This window comes from Lotus japonicus, chromosome 4, assembly GCF_012489685.1.
Source record: "Lotus japonicus ecotype B-129 chromosome 4, LjGifu_v1.2".
NCBI lineage: Eukaryota > Viridiplantae > Streptophyta > Magnoliopsida > Fabales > Fabaceae > Lotus > Lotus japonicus.
In genome coordinates, this window is record NC_080044.1 from 6,984,153 (window position 1) to 6,999,237 (window position 15,085).

Consider the following 15,085-nt stretch of genomic DNA (forward strand, 5'->3'; position numbering starts at 1 on the left):
AATACTTAAATGTCTTATTATGAAATGTGCTTTAAATATGATACTTCGTCAAATAAACTTTCAAGAGGGTCATACAAAGTCAGGATTAAAAAGGCTTATGACGAAAAAACAAAAGAAAGAGAAACCGTGCGAAAGATGAGTGAGCTAGAGAGAGTATTAGCTCGAGAATGAGCTTGACAATGTCATGGAAAAAAGTTCAAGGAAGAAGAGAGAGGATGATCACGACACTATGTTAATATTCTTTCATGACTAATGCACTTTTTATGGTTTAATCATACATATCCTCTAACTCTATTGAGGCAAGCCTATTCGACACAATGTGTGGTAAATGTCAAATGTCTCCCCAATGACGCGTCTCCTAAATATGAACTTTCACGTCATGTATTCAAGCAACCACTTTTAAACACCGCGACTGACACCAGTTGATGAATATTGACAAATACACTAATACTGCATTTTTTTGTCCACCATTTTTTTAAATTTGTAACTAAAATTAAATTTGTTTTGTGGCCCATTTATTTTTTTCAAGTCCATTAAAAGTGTTTGTTTGTTCAGTTTGGGGTTTATCGAGCCCAATCGTGGAGTCCAAAAAAATAGTGAAGTGGAGTCTATAAAAGCCCTGAACCTGCAAAACCCTATTTCTTCTTTGTTCCATTGCTCAGCCGCAGACTCTCATTCCAAAACGCACCCGAGCACTGTGCAGCGGCGGCATCCGGACGAGATTGCAAGATGAAGGTTCGGTTTCCATCCACAAATCTCAATCCCTTGCTTCGATTCTCTTGCGTTTTCTGTTTCTGATTTCAATTTCTCTGCAGTTTAACATTGCGAATCCCACCACTGGGTGCCAGAAGAAGCTCGAAATCGATGACGACCTCAAACTGTAACCTATCTACTTTCTCTTGATTTTGTTTTCTATTCGCTTCAAAATTTGATTTCCACCATTTTTCAGTGTAGTTTTGCTATGCTTAGTTCCATTTTTGTGTGATGATACTGTTTTGTTTTGTGTTGTAGTCGTGCATTTTGGGACAAGAGGATCTCACAGGAGGTTCTTGGTGATGCTCTTGGTGAGGTATGATGATGTTGTTTTGCTACAGTGTTTGTTTTTTGCATTTTGAACAGCATTGTGATTTTTGAGTGATGTGTGTGCCTTTTTTTTTTATTATGATGGTAATAGGAATTTAAGGGCTATGTTTTCAAGATTACTGGTGGGTGTGACAAGCAAGGATTCCCAATGAAGCAGGGTGTGCTGACCCCTGGTCGTGTCCGACTCTTGCTTCACAGAGGTAGGTTCATTGTAAATCTTTACTCTTTCAGTTGATTTTGTGTGAGCAAATCATATATTAGAAGCACTGTGTTTGGTTAAACATATGAATATAGGAATGTGAACATATTTTCATAATCTTCTCTAGTTAGTTTATGATTAAGTGTTCAGTATGTATGCATTTGATTACTGTTCACTCCAACATACCCTATAATTACAATTGGTTTTGGCTGTTTGTAGCATTAATACAGCTTCTATGTTTACATTCATCTGTGGCTATAAGGGACCTAACCATAAAAAAATAGGAAAGAGGTGAAAATTTAACACATGAAGTGAAAGTAACCATGATAAATTGGATGATGACCTAAAGTAATTTTAGGTGAGACGGGCAGTTATGACATTTGTGTACTATTAAGCAATCGGCCGCCCCATTTTGGAACTGAATGGTTTGGTCCCTGGTGGATAATTTGTGTTTTCTTGTTCTTAATTTTGCTGGATGTTTTCTACTTTTAATTTTCAATTGGAGATGTTTATGCAATGACTTTAGGCTTTCCCTTGAACCCATTTGTATCTGGGTCCAGGATTCTCATGGCCAATCTTGTTATCATGCTTGGGTAATGTTATTTGCATAATGCACTTGTGCAGGAACTCCTTGTTTCCGTGGATACGGAAGGCGCAATGGAGAGCGCAGAAGGAAGTCTGTGCGTGGATGCATTGTCAGCCCTGACCTCTCTGTTTTGAACTTGGTGATTGTGAAGAAAGGTGATAATGATTTACCTGGTCTTACTGATGTTGAGAAACCAAGGATGAGGGGTCCAAAGAGAGCATCCAAAATTCGCAAGCTGTTCAACCTTTCAAAGGATGATGATGTGAGAAAGTATGTTAACACATACCGCCGAAACTTCACAACCAAAAATGGTAAGTATTTCTTATCCACATATTCTCTACTCACAGTGTCTTAATATACCTACTTAAATGGAGTGGGGCAGTTGAAAAAAAATTTGGCAATGACAATCATGTGTTGAAGCTACCAATTCTTATTGTATTGATTGTCTAGTTCTATGTTTGAATTTATTCGATTATTTGACGGTTTAATTCCGATAACAAAGGTTATGTTTCTTCTAATTTGGATGTGAATTAGTTCTCTTAGGGTATCTAAAGCAGAATATTACTTACATCCACAGCAGTGTGTTGCTTTATCTTATTCCTTTGAAAGTTTAACAATTTAACTGTGTAGTTAAGAAACAATCTCTTGTTCTACCCTTTGAAATCTTGAGACCAAGCCATGCGTAATTATGATAAAATAGTTCAGATTGGAGACTAGATGATAATCTGAATTCAAGAGTTGCTTAACTCATAATTTGTAATGGTCTACCTGGAAATCCTATAAAACTCTGACAATTCGGACATAATTTGTAATGAAATATAGTCTTAGCAGTTGATGTGTGGTTGCAGGGAAAAAGGTAAGCAAAGCTCCCAAGATTCAACGTCTGGTCACTCCTTTGACACTCCAAAGGAAGCGAGCAAGAATTGCAGATAAGAAGAAGAGAATTGCTAAGGCTAAATCTGAGGCTGCTGAGTATCAGAAGCTCCTTGCATCCAGGTTGAAGGAGCAGAGAGAACGCCGCAGTGAGAGCTTGGCAAAGAGAAGATCCAAACTGTCCACTGCTTCCAAGCCAACAGCATAGGCTGCTTCAGGTAGAAATATGGTGAAGTTTAAACTTCACTGTAGTTTTTGGTAGTCATGTGTTCCATGAGGGTGGTTATGATCGACATTGATGGTTTTGCAATTTAAATACATGGAGTCTATTGAAGTATTAGTTTTTTTTCAAGCGTTCAATCGAACTAAAGGATTTTTGCCCAGTTGAATTTTTATCCATTTGAAATGTTGTCATTATCTAAAAAGCTGCATGTATTACATTTTTATTTCATGCTCGTGTGATGATTTATGTGAACAATCCTTTTTATTGTTTTTTACTGCGATTGTCTTTTATATGAGAATACGGGTATTGTTTGACATTTAAACAAGAAGACGAATCTCAGACTGGAGAATTTATTTGTTAGATCCTCAAAACAACTTTTGCAAGGGTCAAACTCCTTAGTTTCACGGTTTTATCATGTCATGCAATTGAGGTGAAACGGAAAATACTAAATTCTAATTTTTTTTTATCGATTTGTGTTTACCACCCAAATCCAGCCTAAGCTAAAACTACCCAAGCCAAGATTGCATCGCAGGTTGAGCCCATGTTGGTCTTCTAATGTCAAATCATTTTATACTCATCTAATCCATACATGATGGTAAACCTGAACCAATACATGATAAAGTCCATCTATAATACACTAGTTTTATTGGTCGAACCACCTTATTTCAACTAGCTATAAACGGGTGCCTTTTATCAACTAGTTCCGGGCCAGCTATCACAATTACACCACCATGTGGTATTCTATTCCATAGTGTTGATTTGCCGTACCTAAACTACCTTCGTTAACAACGAAGATTTCCCTTCGTTACGCTCAAGAAGTCGCAGAACCACCCTTCGTTACGCTCAAGAAGTCGCAGAACCACCCTTCGTTATGCTCAAGAAGTAGCAGTAAAAAGCCAACGGTCAATTCTGCTTCTCAATAGCAACAAAAATGTTCCCCTTTACAAAGGAAGGCTTGGAACAAGCTCTCACAGACCCAGCGGGAAGGATCCGAGTTGCATGATGAAACCTCAAGGTTCCGCTGCATCTTCCTGGATCAGAAGATGATTTCTTTGCATTACTTCCCATCCCAATCCATCACTTCCTATCCCAATCCATCAACCCAAACACTCCCCTCATCTCCGCTGGTCGAGTCCTCCGCCAATCAAGCACTTGACTCGATTAGGAGCTCAGAGAAGACAACATCAAAGACTGTAACGACAATTGCGCTGAGCACATCCACTTCTTTGCGTTAAAGGGTTCCAAATGCACATGCTTGAAACAAGCAGCATTGGAAATTTAGAGGTGGTGACACCCTCTAACGTGATTCAAGTGGATGGTATTGGGTTTTCTAAAAAACGTAAAAATTAACACATGGACGTGTGAATGGCTATAATCAGTCAGATAAGTTGGTGAAAAATTATAGTACTTGGAAAATGATATGTAGCACGAGCTACAGAGGCACGAGCAGGCACGAGATAACGTGGTTGTCCTCCGTGAGTTCAAATCAATTTTTAGGATAGGGTCCTTCACCTTCACGATGTGGGACTTGGTTTCAGCATGTAGACTGCATAGATCTTGGGTTTGAGAGGGTTCACGTGAGGAGAACCGGAAGGGAAATTGGGGAAATTGATGAGAAGATATTGATGGAGCAGATTTGGGTTATGCTTTCAATCTGTTTTCCTTTTCTCTAACTTGTGTTCTTCTCATTACACATCTAAATTGCAAGCCCCTTTTCCCCTTCATCTTCCACTCAGATCCTTTTTCTGAGGCGATGGCACTGCCGCTCAACCTTCTGCTACACCGTGCAACGGGTAGAGGCCATTGCACATTAGGCACACCCTAAAGTAATAAAGTTATTTCATGCATAACTTAAGCTGTCACGACACAACAAACTAAAATCAACTATGAAAATTTGAGGTGAAAAAAAAAGGAATGTGAACAAGTAGAGATGAGGTGGTAGTGTTACCTCCTGCGTCTCTTTTCTGATAGATAGATAGATTACTCAACCGATTGATAGACTTTATGCTGTTTGCATAAACAATCCTGTTGCAAAATTGAATCACTTATGAAATCATATCTATTTCTAAGGAATTCAAGCTCAGCACAAGATATAACTTAAGACAGATGTGGCCTAACTATAAATAAAGGAAAAGCAATGCCCCAAGCTTACAAATCCAAAACTTCAAGTGACAACAACAAAAACCATTGCTCACTAGAGCAAGGAAATTAGAGTACAAGACATTATACAACTATCCATCAAAAGCAACAAGAGCAATCGAATGGACAGAGAGGGGTACCACCAGCATCCTGTTTATTAAGACCTAACTCCTCCTCAGAATATAAGGAAAGTCCATCCTCTGTTTTCTTTCTTGGCCGAGAAGGCCGGTCTACAAACTTATCATCATCATCATCTGGCCTGACGGTTTTCTTCTTACTTTTCTTAGTCTTCTTTACTTTATCAGTTCTCTTATCCGCCTCGTCAGCTTTCTTCCTCTTTTTTCCAGCAAATATTTCATCAATTTCATTACTTGCTTTCTTTGGTACAGCTGAAGGTTTTTCCTCTTCCACAACAATATTCTCTTGCAACTGACTTGGGGTCTTCTTAGAACTCTTCTTTGTCATTGGAGTGAAAAGAAAGCTGCATGTCATGTAAAACTGTGAGAATGAAAATGATAGATAAGCGTAAAAAAGAAAAGCATTACACTTAAATAACTACCCTCAACATTGTGGCCTTTGCAAGCACACACCCTAAGCTATTGTTTTACCCTAATTAACCCTTAAACACTTAATACTGTCATAACAGGACTCTTCATAAAATTTGGTCAACTTACTAATGGTAAATAAATTTAAACCTTTTATTTTTATTAGGGAAAAGAAAATACAAACACTCTAAATATTAAATTGTGTTTTCAGCAATTAGAGATCTTAACTGGTCACACTTTGTCACAATTAATCTGTAAACTCTTACTTATAGTGAACATAATGATATATTATAACAATAACAAGAGTTTAAGGATTAACTCGGACACAATGAAGATAATATAAGTGTGCCTATTTGCAAAAAGCACAAAGTTTAGGATGGTTGTATATGCCTTTCCCCCTATAGTTCACTAAGCCTTCTTTTGTACAACAAAATAGCTGCAGCAATACATAAATGACTGAACAAATTCACCACACTAAAAACATAGTCTCATTGGTCATTACAATGCCAATATTTACAAGCTGGTTCAGAACTAGGCTTAGTAGAAAAAGAAACTATTTAGGAACCTCAAAAAGTCAAAATTCAAAAATTCTTCCCCAGTCAAAAGACTCAATAAAGACAGTCTAGCACTGTATCTTTCTCTGTATATGGGTTATACAGTTACAGGGTTGCAACTTGCAACCCACTCGGTCATTCATGCTCGTATGTAGGCCAAGAATGATCCATTAATTTAACAACATTCAAAGAAATTGAAGACTGTTAAAGAAATCCGATGACCATGGGGGAGGATTGGACATCCTCCACAACATAAAATGAAAGGATAAGAAGCAACGAAAACAATTCACCTTTATGTTTATATTAAATCCAAGAAAGTTTGAAGTCACTCTCATTTATCATTATATAAAAAAAATTCAGCAAGAAAATGACAAAATAATAAAGGAGCCAGAAAATTACTCAGATCTTATGCATGACATTGAAGAGATACTCTGCCAAAGAGTTTTTTATATACATTGGTATTTGCTTCTATCAACATGATGTGTGAATTAAGGGAAATGAAAGGCTAGCAGGATGCTGTAGACTAATAAGAGGCAATAGTTGGGTTGGATTAGATGTTTCTTAATGGATTTGGACTACTGTTAAAATCTGGCAGCTCATACATGGGAAACATACCATAGCTTGAATCTATCAAGAGAACTGAACTACAACGAAGTCAGAGACGAAACTGACTCTGTCACTACAAGCAAACTGATCGCCTGAAATAACATGAACAGAATCACTGATCATTACAAAGGTTTCCTTCTTAAGCTTTTATCTAAAGCATGTCATTGGTATTAATCCTACAGAGTGCTAATTTGCATAAAAAAGACTTGACATAAGAGGGAAATTCATATTTTCATGACTTTTCAGCTTCTGGCCACTCATTTCTTGAACTTAAAAGAGATTGGCTTGTGTGGTTCATTTGAAGAGAATGAGATGTTCAAGATTATGTTGTTGCTTGCAATGTTTGTTAGAGGAATAAATACCAAACCTTATCTCTACATTGGACTGATATTCCAATGGATTTTGTTTGTGGGTTGCCCAAAGCCAGAGGCAAGAATACTATTTTCGTGGTAGTAGACAAACTGATAAAATATGCTAATTCCTTACTCCTGTAGTCACCCATTTTCAGCAATGGGTGTAGCTACGCATTTTCATAAGGAGGTTGTTAGGCTATAAGGTTTTCCAGCCTCAACTGTGTCAGATAAAGAGCAGATTTTCATGAGTAGTTTCTGGAAGGAGCTGTTCAAACAGGCTGGTGCACATTTGAAATTCAGTACTTCCTATCACCCTCAAACAGATGAATAGGTGCCTTGAGACCTAGCTTCGCTGCTTTGTTTGTCTTAACTGAAGCAATGGCCTAACCACCTAAATTAGGCACAGTTTTGGTTCAATACCAATTACAAGTTACAACATTGCTACCAAGATGTCCCCTTTTAAGTCCTTATAAGGACTGGACCCCCATTATTATTCAAAGAAACTACCATTCCTTCCAAGGTAGAAGAAGTAAATCGGCTGACCAATTAGAGAGATGAATTGCTCGCCGCATTATAGACCAATTAAGTGGTCAGGACTAATTGCGAATTTATTCTACCAAGCACAAGCGCCCGGTTGAGTTTTCGGTCAAAGATTTGGTTTTTCTGAAGCTCCAGCCTTAAAATTGAAGCACCAAAGAAAAGTGTACTTCCACAAAACCAATTAACCTTCGAACAAGGAAAATTGACTTATGATCCCTTTATCTATTACTGTGCTAATATATGACCCCTATGTATCCATCAACTACTTGTGGTGGCAAAGACACATAATATGCGGTAGAATCATGCAGCCAGTGATACAGTAAAGTAGTTCTTTCAAATTAAAAGGTAAAAACCAGAGCAGAATAAACAGCCATATTAAACACAGGTCTTGCGCTTCGAAAGATGGCGAATTAAATTTGACCTAAACCACACTCTCAAAACCCAGGCAATCAGCAATGGTGAGTGAGAGCTCAAAGGGCAAGGGAGTTTGCACAAAACAAACATCAAATAGTAGGATACCGATTCCTAAGCATTTACATCAAACAGCTGGATAGCAACAACAATTGCTAAGCATCAATGTGGAACCCTAATTGAAAATTCAAACAACCAACCACTCACAACAGGTTCATTATATGCAAGTTTGTTGAAATCAAATTGTAACAATGAAAAGAAGCAAAAGAGACAAAATCAAAACGGTAACTATAGCATAAATACCTGACTGACGAAGACAATGGTGAACACAGCAGTAACGAGATGGCAAACAACGAACGCAGGGGGCGAAGGGTAACACAATCTTCAACCTCTGGCTCTGGGTGGTAGGGTTCCCCAGCATTTAAATATCATATGGGGAACCTGGGTTCGATCCAATGGCATTGCGTTTTTCATAATATATCATATTGATTTAAAATAAAATTAGCGACGGACAAATCCGTCGCTAAATATAGAAAATAATTAACGAAGTAACTATAAGCAACTTACGACCGATATTTCCGTCGCTAAATAGTAAAATAATAGGTAATAAAATAATGTAAAAATAGCTACGGAATAATCCGTCGCTATTAAGAATGAATATCATAGTTTAGCAACAGATATGTTGGTCGCTAAAGAATCTGTCGCTAAAACGGTCACTACTTTGCTTTGATATTTTTATTCTACTTCTTAGCGACGGAAATATCAGTCGCTAATTTCTCCATTGCTCAATCAGTCGCTAATAGTGACGAATATATTAGTCGCTAGCTAACCCGTCGCTAATACGGTCGCAACGTTCCTTTTGTTATTTTCATTCTACTTTTTAGTGATGGAAATTTCGGTCGTTATTAGCGTCGAATATGTGATATGTCGGTCGCTAAATAATTCGTCGATTATACAACCGCTACTTTGCTTTATTATTTTTATCCTATTTTTTAGCGACGGAAATTTCGGTCGTTAATAATTCCGTCGCTAAATCGATCGCTTATAAGTCAAACTTGGAGTATGACTAAAATATCATAGATCGCAAAATTGGTCGCTATTTGTGACTGAAATATTTCGGTCTCTAAATCTGTCGCTAAAGAGCGAATTTCTAGTAGTGTCCTAAATCAGAGAACCATAACCACCACAAATGTCACCCACGCCAAAAATCCCCTCATGGATAGGCCCACAAGACCCTAAATCAAGACCACCCACAACCTCACTTACATCACCCTCACCCCTAGCCACCGTCAACAACCACAATCTCGAACTCCAGCCACATTCCACCTTGTGACACTCTTTGGAACCTCCACTGAAACACATCAATCGCCAATGGCCTAATCTAAGATCCATGATTATTTTAACAAAGATTGCATATTTAAGAAAAGCCTAAGTTATTTTTATCAATAAAGTTTGTGTCTTTCTCGTTAAACTTAAGAGAATCTACGCGTCTAAATATTATTCAAATAAATTAGGAGAGAAATCTCCCTTGTGGTCCAAAAATTGTGATAAGAGTTGAGCTCATCGACATTGGTGATGAGGAAGATAGTGGCTTGACTCCAGTGGATCGATGGTGGTTGTTTATTGAGCTCAAATCTTTATGTTAGTCTTTTCCTAACACTTGTTAGACTCCTCTAGTTTTAGATCGTGGGTCCTTAAGCCATTTTGACTCTAATACCACCTATTGGGCTGAGTTACGTGAGACCAAATTAATCTGTAGGTCTAAGAGAGTGATGAGGTATGAAAGCATGTTTGGGTAGTCCGAAAATCTTAAGGCTATTAAACTTCCTACACGCGCACTTATAAACTATAGCTCCCCTCTCTAATTTTACTTAATTTGGTATTTTTCTAGTTTGGAACTTCTCAAGCTATTTGTTTCTAGACTCACCTGAAATGGTACATAGACGAAATGTCCCTTGTGAGTACTAGAGGGTAGCATGAGTCTGAATGCTGCTTAAATTCACATTGTGCGCAATAGCTTTAAGCCAACTATCACTTTCAGACTTTCAGTCATACAACGTATCAGGATATATATGCTTGGTAGTTTTAAAATTAAATTTTCAAAAGTAGATAATAATTAAAAATAAAAATAAATAATAATAATAGAACTAATAAGACATATTTGCCGGTGGGCAAAATAAAACCGAACACCGATGGGAGCTTTCTACCTGAGTGAACCTGTATGGGTGGTGGGGGAGCTTTTCGTGATTATGAGGGCTCCTTGTTGCTGGGATTTAACATGTTTGAGGAGGGAGGGACCTCGTTTGTGGCGGAGGTCACAACTCTCCGAGATGGTCGATCTCGTGCTTGCTATGAGTAGGGGTTGGACCAATATTATTTGAGGTGGATTGTGCTAAGATCATGCACTGTTAGAAACCTCATATGGAGCTTGAGAATCTCCTTTTGAGGGATTCGTTCTTTGTTCGCTAGTTCTAGTTGTTTTTGTAGTTTTTGAAAGAAGAAAAAAAGAGTTAATAGTATTTTCACTTCACTTGATTTAGACTATGACTTTTAGTCTTTCTAATTTTTTTCGAGCTAGTCAAAATTCTATTTACTCTTATAATTAAAATAAATTTGGTCTTTATTTCTCTAAATTTTTATATGTATAAAATCGTAAATCTTCATTTTTATTTTAAAAAGTTTTATGATGTATTAGATATATTAATAATAAAATTTGTCCCCAAAGGATAACTATATTGATTTATGGGAGGGGAAGGTTTTGGATCGATCCCTAAAAGAAGTAATTTATCTTCCCGATGTAAAAAATGGATATTTAGAATTTTAAAGTTTCTATTTTTCTATTTTTAAAAAATAGTTAAAATTTGATTTTATAAATTCTAAAGGATTGTTTTTAAGCTATAAGATTATTAAGGATGGAAAAAAATTGGAGGTGTTTTTAAGAAAAAACCCAATTTGTCTTAAAAATGACAATTTGATAGGTTTAAGTTAAATAATGATGATTGTTCAGTGAATTAATAAATTATAACAATTAGAAAAGTTTAAGGACTATATCTGCTTAAAAAAATTATCAGGGAACTAAAATCAAACATTTTTTTTTTAAACAAAATTATTATTCAAACTAAGATAGCCAAACATGCACTTAAGCCTCATTAATAATAATAATAAACAAAAACAATAATATTTGCATAAACCAAAGCGTCTTAGAATTACCGGTAGCTAGGAACCACATAACAACATATGACACAAACCAACTCCAAATACATGCATGATCAATCACTCAAATCCAAGTAAATAATCTCCCCCTCTCCTATACCATTACTATACCCCCATCTAATTTCCCCCCTTTCCAAATGTTGAGATAGTTAACAAAAATGAAACCAATATTAGTTTCCTTTTAGTAATACATCACCATAACCTGATTAAATCCCCGACCTCATCTAAACTAACCACAATACATTAGAAAATTAAGGGAAAAAAGTACATGTCATTGCATATATACACATTACAAAACTACTGAAAAATACCAAACTTACTCAACTATGGAGCACTTGCACCAAAGGATCTCCACAGCCTGAGGGAACACTTTGTGGTGGCGCAGCCGCCGCCGTGACACACTACGAGAGAAGAGGATCCGAGGTTCCTCTCAGCGCAATATAACCAATGTCCTCAACCTTGACTCATAAAACAAACAAGCTGAAGAGTAGTGTATTTGCAGCTGACATGATCTCTCCGATCCCAAACTCCTCTCACCTTTACCTTAATTTCCGAAGTATCTTCATTTTTCAATGTAAGTAAGTAAACCAAACCCACTTTCACAAAAAAAAAAAGCAGCAACAAAGAGAAGCCTAATAGATCCAAAGAAAAGGAACAAAATTAAAGGTGACCTTAAACGAGGTACAGTAGAGAGAGATAGATTAATTGAAGACGATGTTTCATCTTCCTAGATCAGAGAAGTGATAGAAGGACCAATATTGCTAACTTGATCACTCCAACCACCCAACCCCATTGCTGTGTTGTTGTTGTTATTCCAATAAAGTGAAGGATCAGACAAACCCACATGCTGATCGATCTGGTTTTGGCAAAGACCACCACCATCACCACCACTACCATTATCATTATTGTTGTTCCACTTTTGCCCTTCAACTTTCACTTCTTTTGAAGCAGCCACTACCCCTCCCTCATCACTTTCAATCTGTTCAAATGGGACCATTCCTTGAAAAGCATTGAATTTCTGTTGCCGTAGAGTAGAACTCAACAAGGAAGCCATAACTGGATTAGAGGGAGAAGAATTACCAAACATGGAACTGTAGCTAGAAACAAGAGTGTTGTTGCTGTTGTTGTTGTTTGAACTAAACCCATTGTTATTCCGGTAACAATTATCATTAACCTCCCCAGATATAAACCCAAGAGTATTATTCATCTGAGGCTGAAGAAGATCAAACCCTGAACCAGAACCCGAACCCAAACCGCCGTCACCGGAAAGTACTCTAGAATTGAACCTAGGAAACTGGAGATTCATCACATCGCTACCACCGCCGGGTAACCCGAAGAACAAAGGGTTGATCTGACTTGTAGTGGTTGTTTGAGGGTTAGAAGAAGGAGGGTTTGAATTGGAACTAATAGGAGAAGGAGAAGAATCAATAGTAGAAGAACCGGTTGGTCTTTTGATAACACGTTTGTTTTTTCTACATCCACCACCTACCGGAACGTTTCTGAGAGTCCCACCTCGAGTCCAGTATCTCTTGCAAGCTTTGCAAAAGTGTCTTGGCTGTGACAAACTGTAGTTGTTGTAGTAGCAGAATTTGGTGTTGGTTGAGTCACAGCGAGGGCAGTTTAGTGCTTGTTGCTGCAGCTGAAGAAGCTCTTGACCTGGTTTTTCCATAGCCCTAATGGATGAAGTACTACCCATTGTTGTTGAGACCTGATGATGATGATGATCATTCATGTTCTGAGGATAAGAAAAAAGATAAAAATAAATGAAAAAAGAGAGGAAGAGAAATAATTGGTGTTTTAAGGTGGCGTTTTTCTAGGGTGAAAAACTGAAAATGTGTAGGAACACAGTGTGGATTATTCTCTTCCAAAAGGAAAAAAACAAAATTGATAGTGGTGTTGTGTATTGTCTAATAATTGAGAGCGTGAGACATGTACCTGTGTCCATTTGTTAGACGCTGTTTTGTCACAGTTACCCAACATTTTGATCTCTAGAATCAACAGTTGAATGAAACAGACAAATAGCAGTTGGTTCCTTGAGTTGCGCTTGATGGGGCTTGAAATGGTGTGTGTGTGAGAGAGAAAGAGAGAGTGAATTGTTATTGTTGTGGATAAACAGAAGGACAGTGAGTGAGAGACGGGAAACAGTGAGGGGTACTGCTATAGCTTAGCTAGCATGATGAGATGAACATGATTAATTAATTAATTAATGGATCACCTAAATAATGGAAAATGATATGTATATATTCGTATATTGCATACATATAACATATATATTTACAATGAGAAAAACAGAGAATAAAGAGAAATAATAGATATCATATGGATAAAAATTCTCTCAATGATATAGAATTTGATAAGGTAGTACGAGTTGGACTAGGATTTTTTTAATTGAGAGATTGTGAAACTTGACATGATTAAATTTTTTTACAATTGAAATGATCCTGATCTAATGACATAAGATAGAATAAAGAGATAAAAATAAAAATAAGTGTTTATTAGATTTTAGTATTTTACCCTATTTATACGTGTGATACGTGAAGAATAATATATGTGAAAATAAAACACTTATGTAGATTCACGTGATGGGGTTGGTCTTCAAATCGAATTTGGGTGATTAATATAATGGATTTGGAATAATGAAAGGGAATAAAAAAAGAACATTCGAAATCCAAGAAGGGGACACGGAGGTAAAGCAGAATTGAGATGAATCTTGAGTGGTTCAAGAAAGAAAAAAGAGATAACACGCAAATACATATATTCCAACGTACAAACATTCTTTTGTGCAGAGAGAAAGAGAGTTGGATAGATTATAGATAACTAACCTAGAGGGAATCCCTAAGATCAGCCCAATGCCCAAAGCATGTATAAGTGAAGAAGGGCATACATATCCCACATCAATTTGCTTTAATTATTAATTACTATAGTAATTCAAAAAGATATATAATTCAATATAATTTAGTTTAATTGGATGAGAAATTTGATAATAAATTTGTTTTGGGCCAATCCGAAACATTCCTCCACCAATCAGCCTTACACTGATTGGTCTTCCTCGACTAAACCCTAGTTCTGATTATTCTTGAGAAAACTAATCTGACAACTCATGCTCAAACTCGCTTCAAGGCCTAATAAATTAGCGTGTGTTTATGTCACCTCTTCACTTCCCATCTCAAGTCTTTTCCTCTAGCTAGGTACAAGTATAGGCATGGAGCTCAAGATTCCGAGTCTCGCTTACGATCTAGGCCCTCCTTATGCTCTAAACCCATAGCCACACCAGTTTTTTTAATTTTTTTTTGTTAATATCGTATATAGCGGCGGTTCTGGAACCGCCGCTAAAAGTTTTGTGTTAATGTATGGCGACGGTCGAAAGCGCCGCCATAGCTTAATAAGTAAAAAAAATTAAAATTCACGCTTAACATCAAATTAGAACGCGGTTTTCTTTCTTAATTTCTTTCTTCCATTGTTGCTTTTCGGCATTCATCAACTTAAAACCCTTTTCCCCAAAAATTGAAAACCCACCAATTTTCACCTTCATAAATTTCTCATCGCATTGAGAACCCTGATCACCGCACCAATCAACCACAATTCAAGAGGAAATTCAATTTATTCATTGTCTCTCAGGTAAATCAACTTCGTAATTCACCTTACTACGCTACACACAATTCATGTTGGATGATCTTTTCCTATTTCTATTTTTTTTAATTTTAAATTTTTAAAGATTTTTTTTTCGGTTTATGAACTTATTGCATGCGTTGAGTTGGAT

The 15,085-nt window shown here is 36.9% G+C and overlaps 3 protein-coding genes across 4 annotated transcripts; 1 reads left to right on the forward strand and 2 right to left on the reverse strand.

Annotated features, from left to right (window-relative positions):
• Window positions 1-616: 616 nt before the first annotated feature.
• On the forward strand, window positions 617-3,238 carry LOC130715934 (40S ribosomal protein S6-like). The gene is made up of 6 exons (XM_057566091.1): window positions 617-735; window positions 816-880; window positions 1,012-1,069; window positions 1,175-1,283; window positions 1,907-2,179; window positions 2,717-3,238. The coding sequence occupies exons 1-6, from the start codon at window positions 730-732 to the stop codon at window positions 2,947-2,949; spliced, it is 744 nt and encodes a 247-aa protein (XP_057422074.1). The 5' UTR covers window positions 617-729; the 3' UTR covers window positions 2,950-3,238.
• Window positions 3,239-5,055: 1,817 nt separating this feature from the next.
• On the reverse strand, window positions 5,056-8,558 carry LOC130715935 (uncharacterized protein C6G9.01c-like). Its single transcript, XM_057566092.1, has 2 exons — window positions 8,416-8,558; window positions 5,056-5,584 (listed from the first exon to the last, which is right to left on the reverse strand). The coding sequence occupies exon 2, from the start codon at window positions 5,566-5,568 to the stop codon at window positions 5,203-5,205; it is 366 nt and encodes a 121-aa protein (XP_057422075.1). The 5' UTR covers window positions 5,569-5,584; window positions 8,416-8,558; the 3' UTR covers window positions 5,056-5,202.
• Window positions 8,559-11,271: 2,713 nt separating this feature from the next.
• On the reverse strand, window positions 11,272-13,482 carry LOC130715933 (dof zinc finger protein DOF1.4-like). 2 transcript variants are annotated; one of them, XM_057566090.1, is made up of 2 exons: window positions 13,261-13,482; window positions 11,272-13,033 (listed from the first exon to the last, which is right to left on the reverse strand). In XM_057566090.1, the coding sequence occupies exons 1-2, from the start codon at window positions 13,303-13,305 to the stop codon at window positions 12,053-12,055; spliced, it is 1,026 nt and encodes a 341-aa protein (XP_057422073.1). In that variant the 5' UTR covers window positions 13,306-13,482; the 3' UTR covers window positions 11,272-12,052. The 2 variants fall into 2 exon arrangements, with proteins under 2 accessions (XP_057422073.1, XP_057422072.1); XM_057566089.1 differs by having other exon boundaries at window positions 11,272-13,060; window positions 13,261-13,481.
• Window positions 13,483-15,085: the final 1,603 nt, after the last annotated feature.

What these genes read in the sequence shown, in the direction of transcription:
- LOC130715934 (XM_057566091.1), top strand. An exon ending in ATCGATGACGACCTCAAACT is followed by an intron (nt 881 to 1,011) that starts GTAACCTATCTA and finishes TTTGTGTTGTAG; the next exon opens with TCGTGCATTTTGGGACAAGA. An exon ending in AAACTTCACAACCAAAAATG is followed by an intron (nt 2,180 to 2,716) that starts GTAAGTATTTCT and finishes GTGTGGTTGCAG; the next exon opens with GGAAAAAGGTAAGCAAAGCT.
- LOC130715935 (XM_057566092.1), bottom strand. Translation starts at nt 5,568, where the DNA reads ATGACAAAGAAGAGTTCTAAGAAGACCCCAAGTCAGTTGCAAGAGAAT.
- LOC130715933 (XM_057566089.1), bottom strand. Translation starts at nt 13,305, where the DNA reads ATGTTGGGTAACTGTGACAAAACAGCGTCTAACAAATGGACACAG. An exon ending in CGTCTAACAAATGGACACAG is followed by an intron (nt 13,061 to 13,260) that starts GTACATGTCTCA and finishes TCTTATCCTCAG; the next exon opens with AACATGAATGATCATCATCA.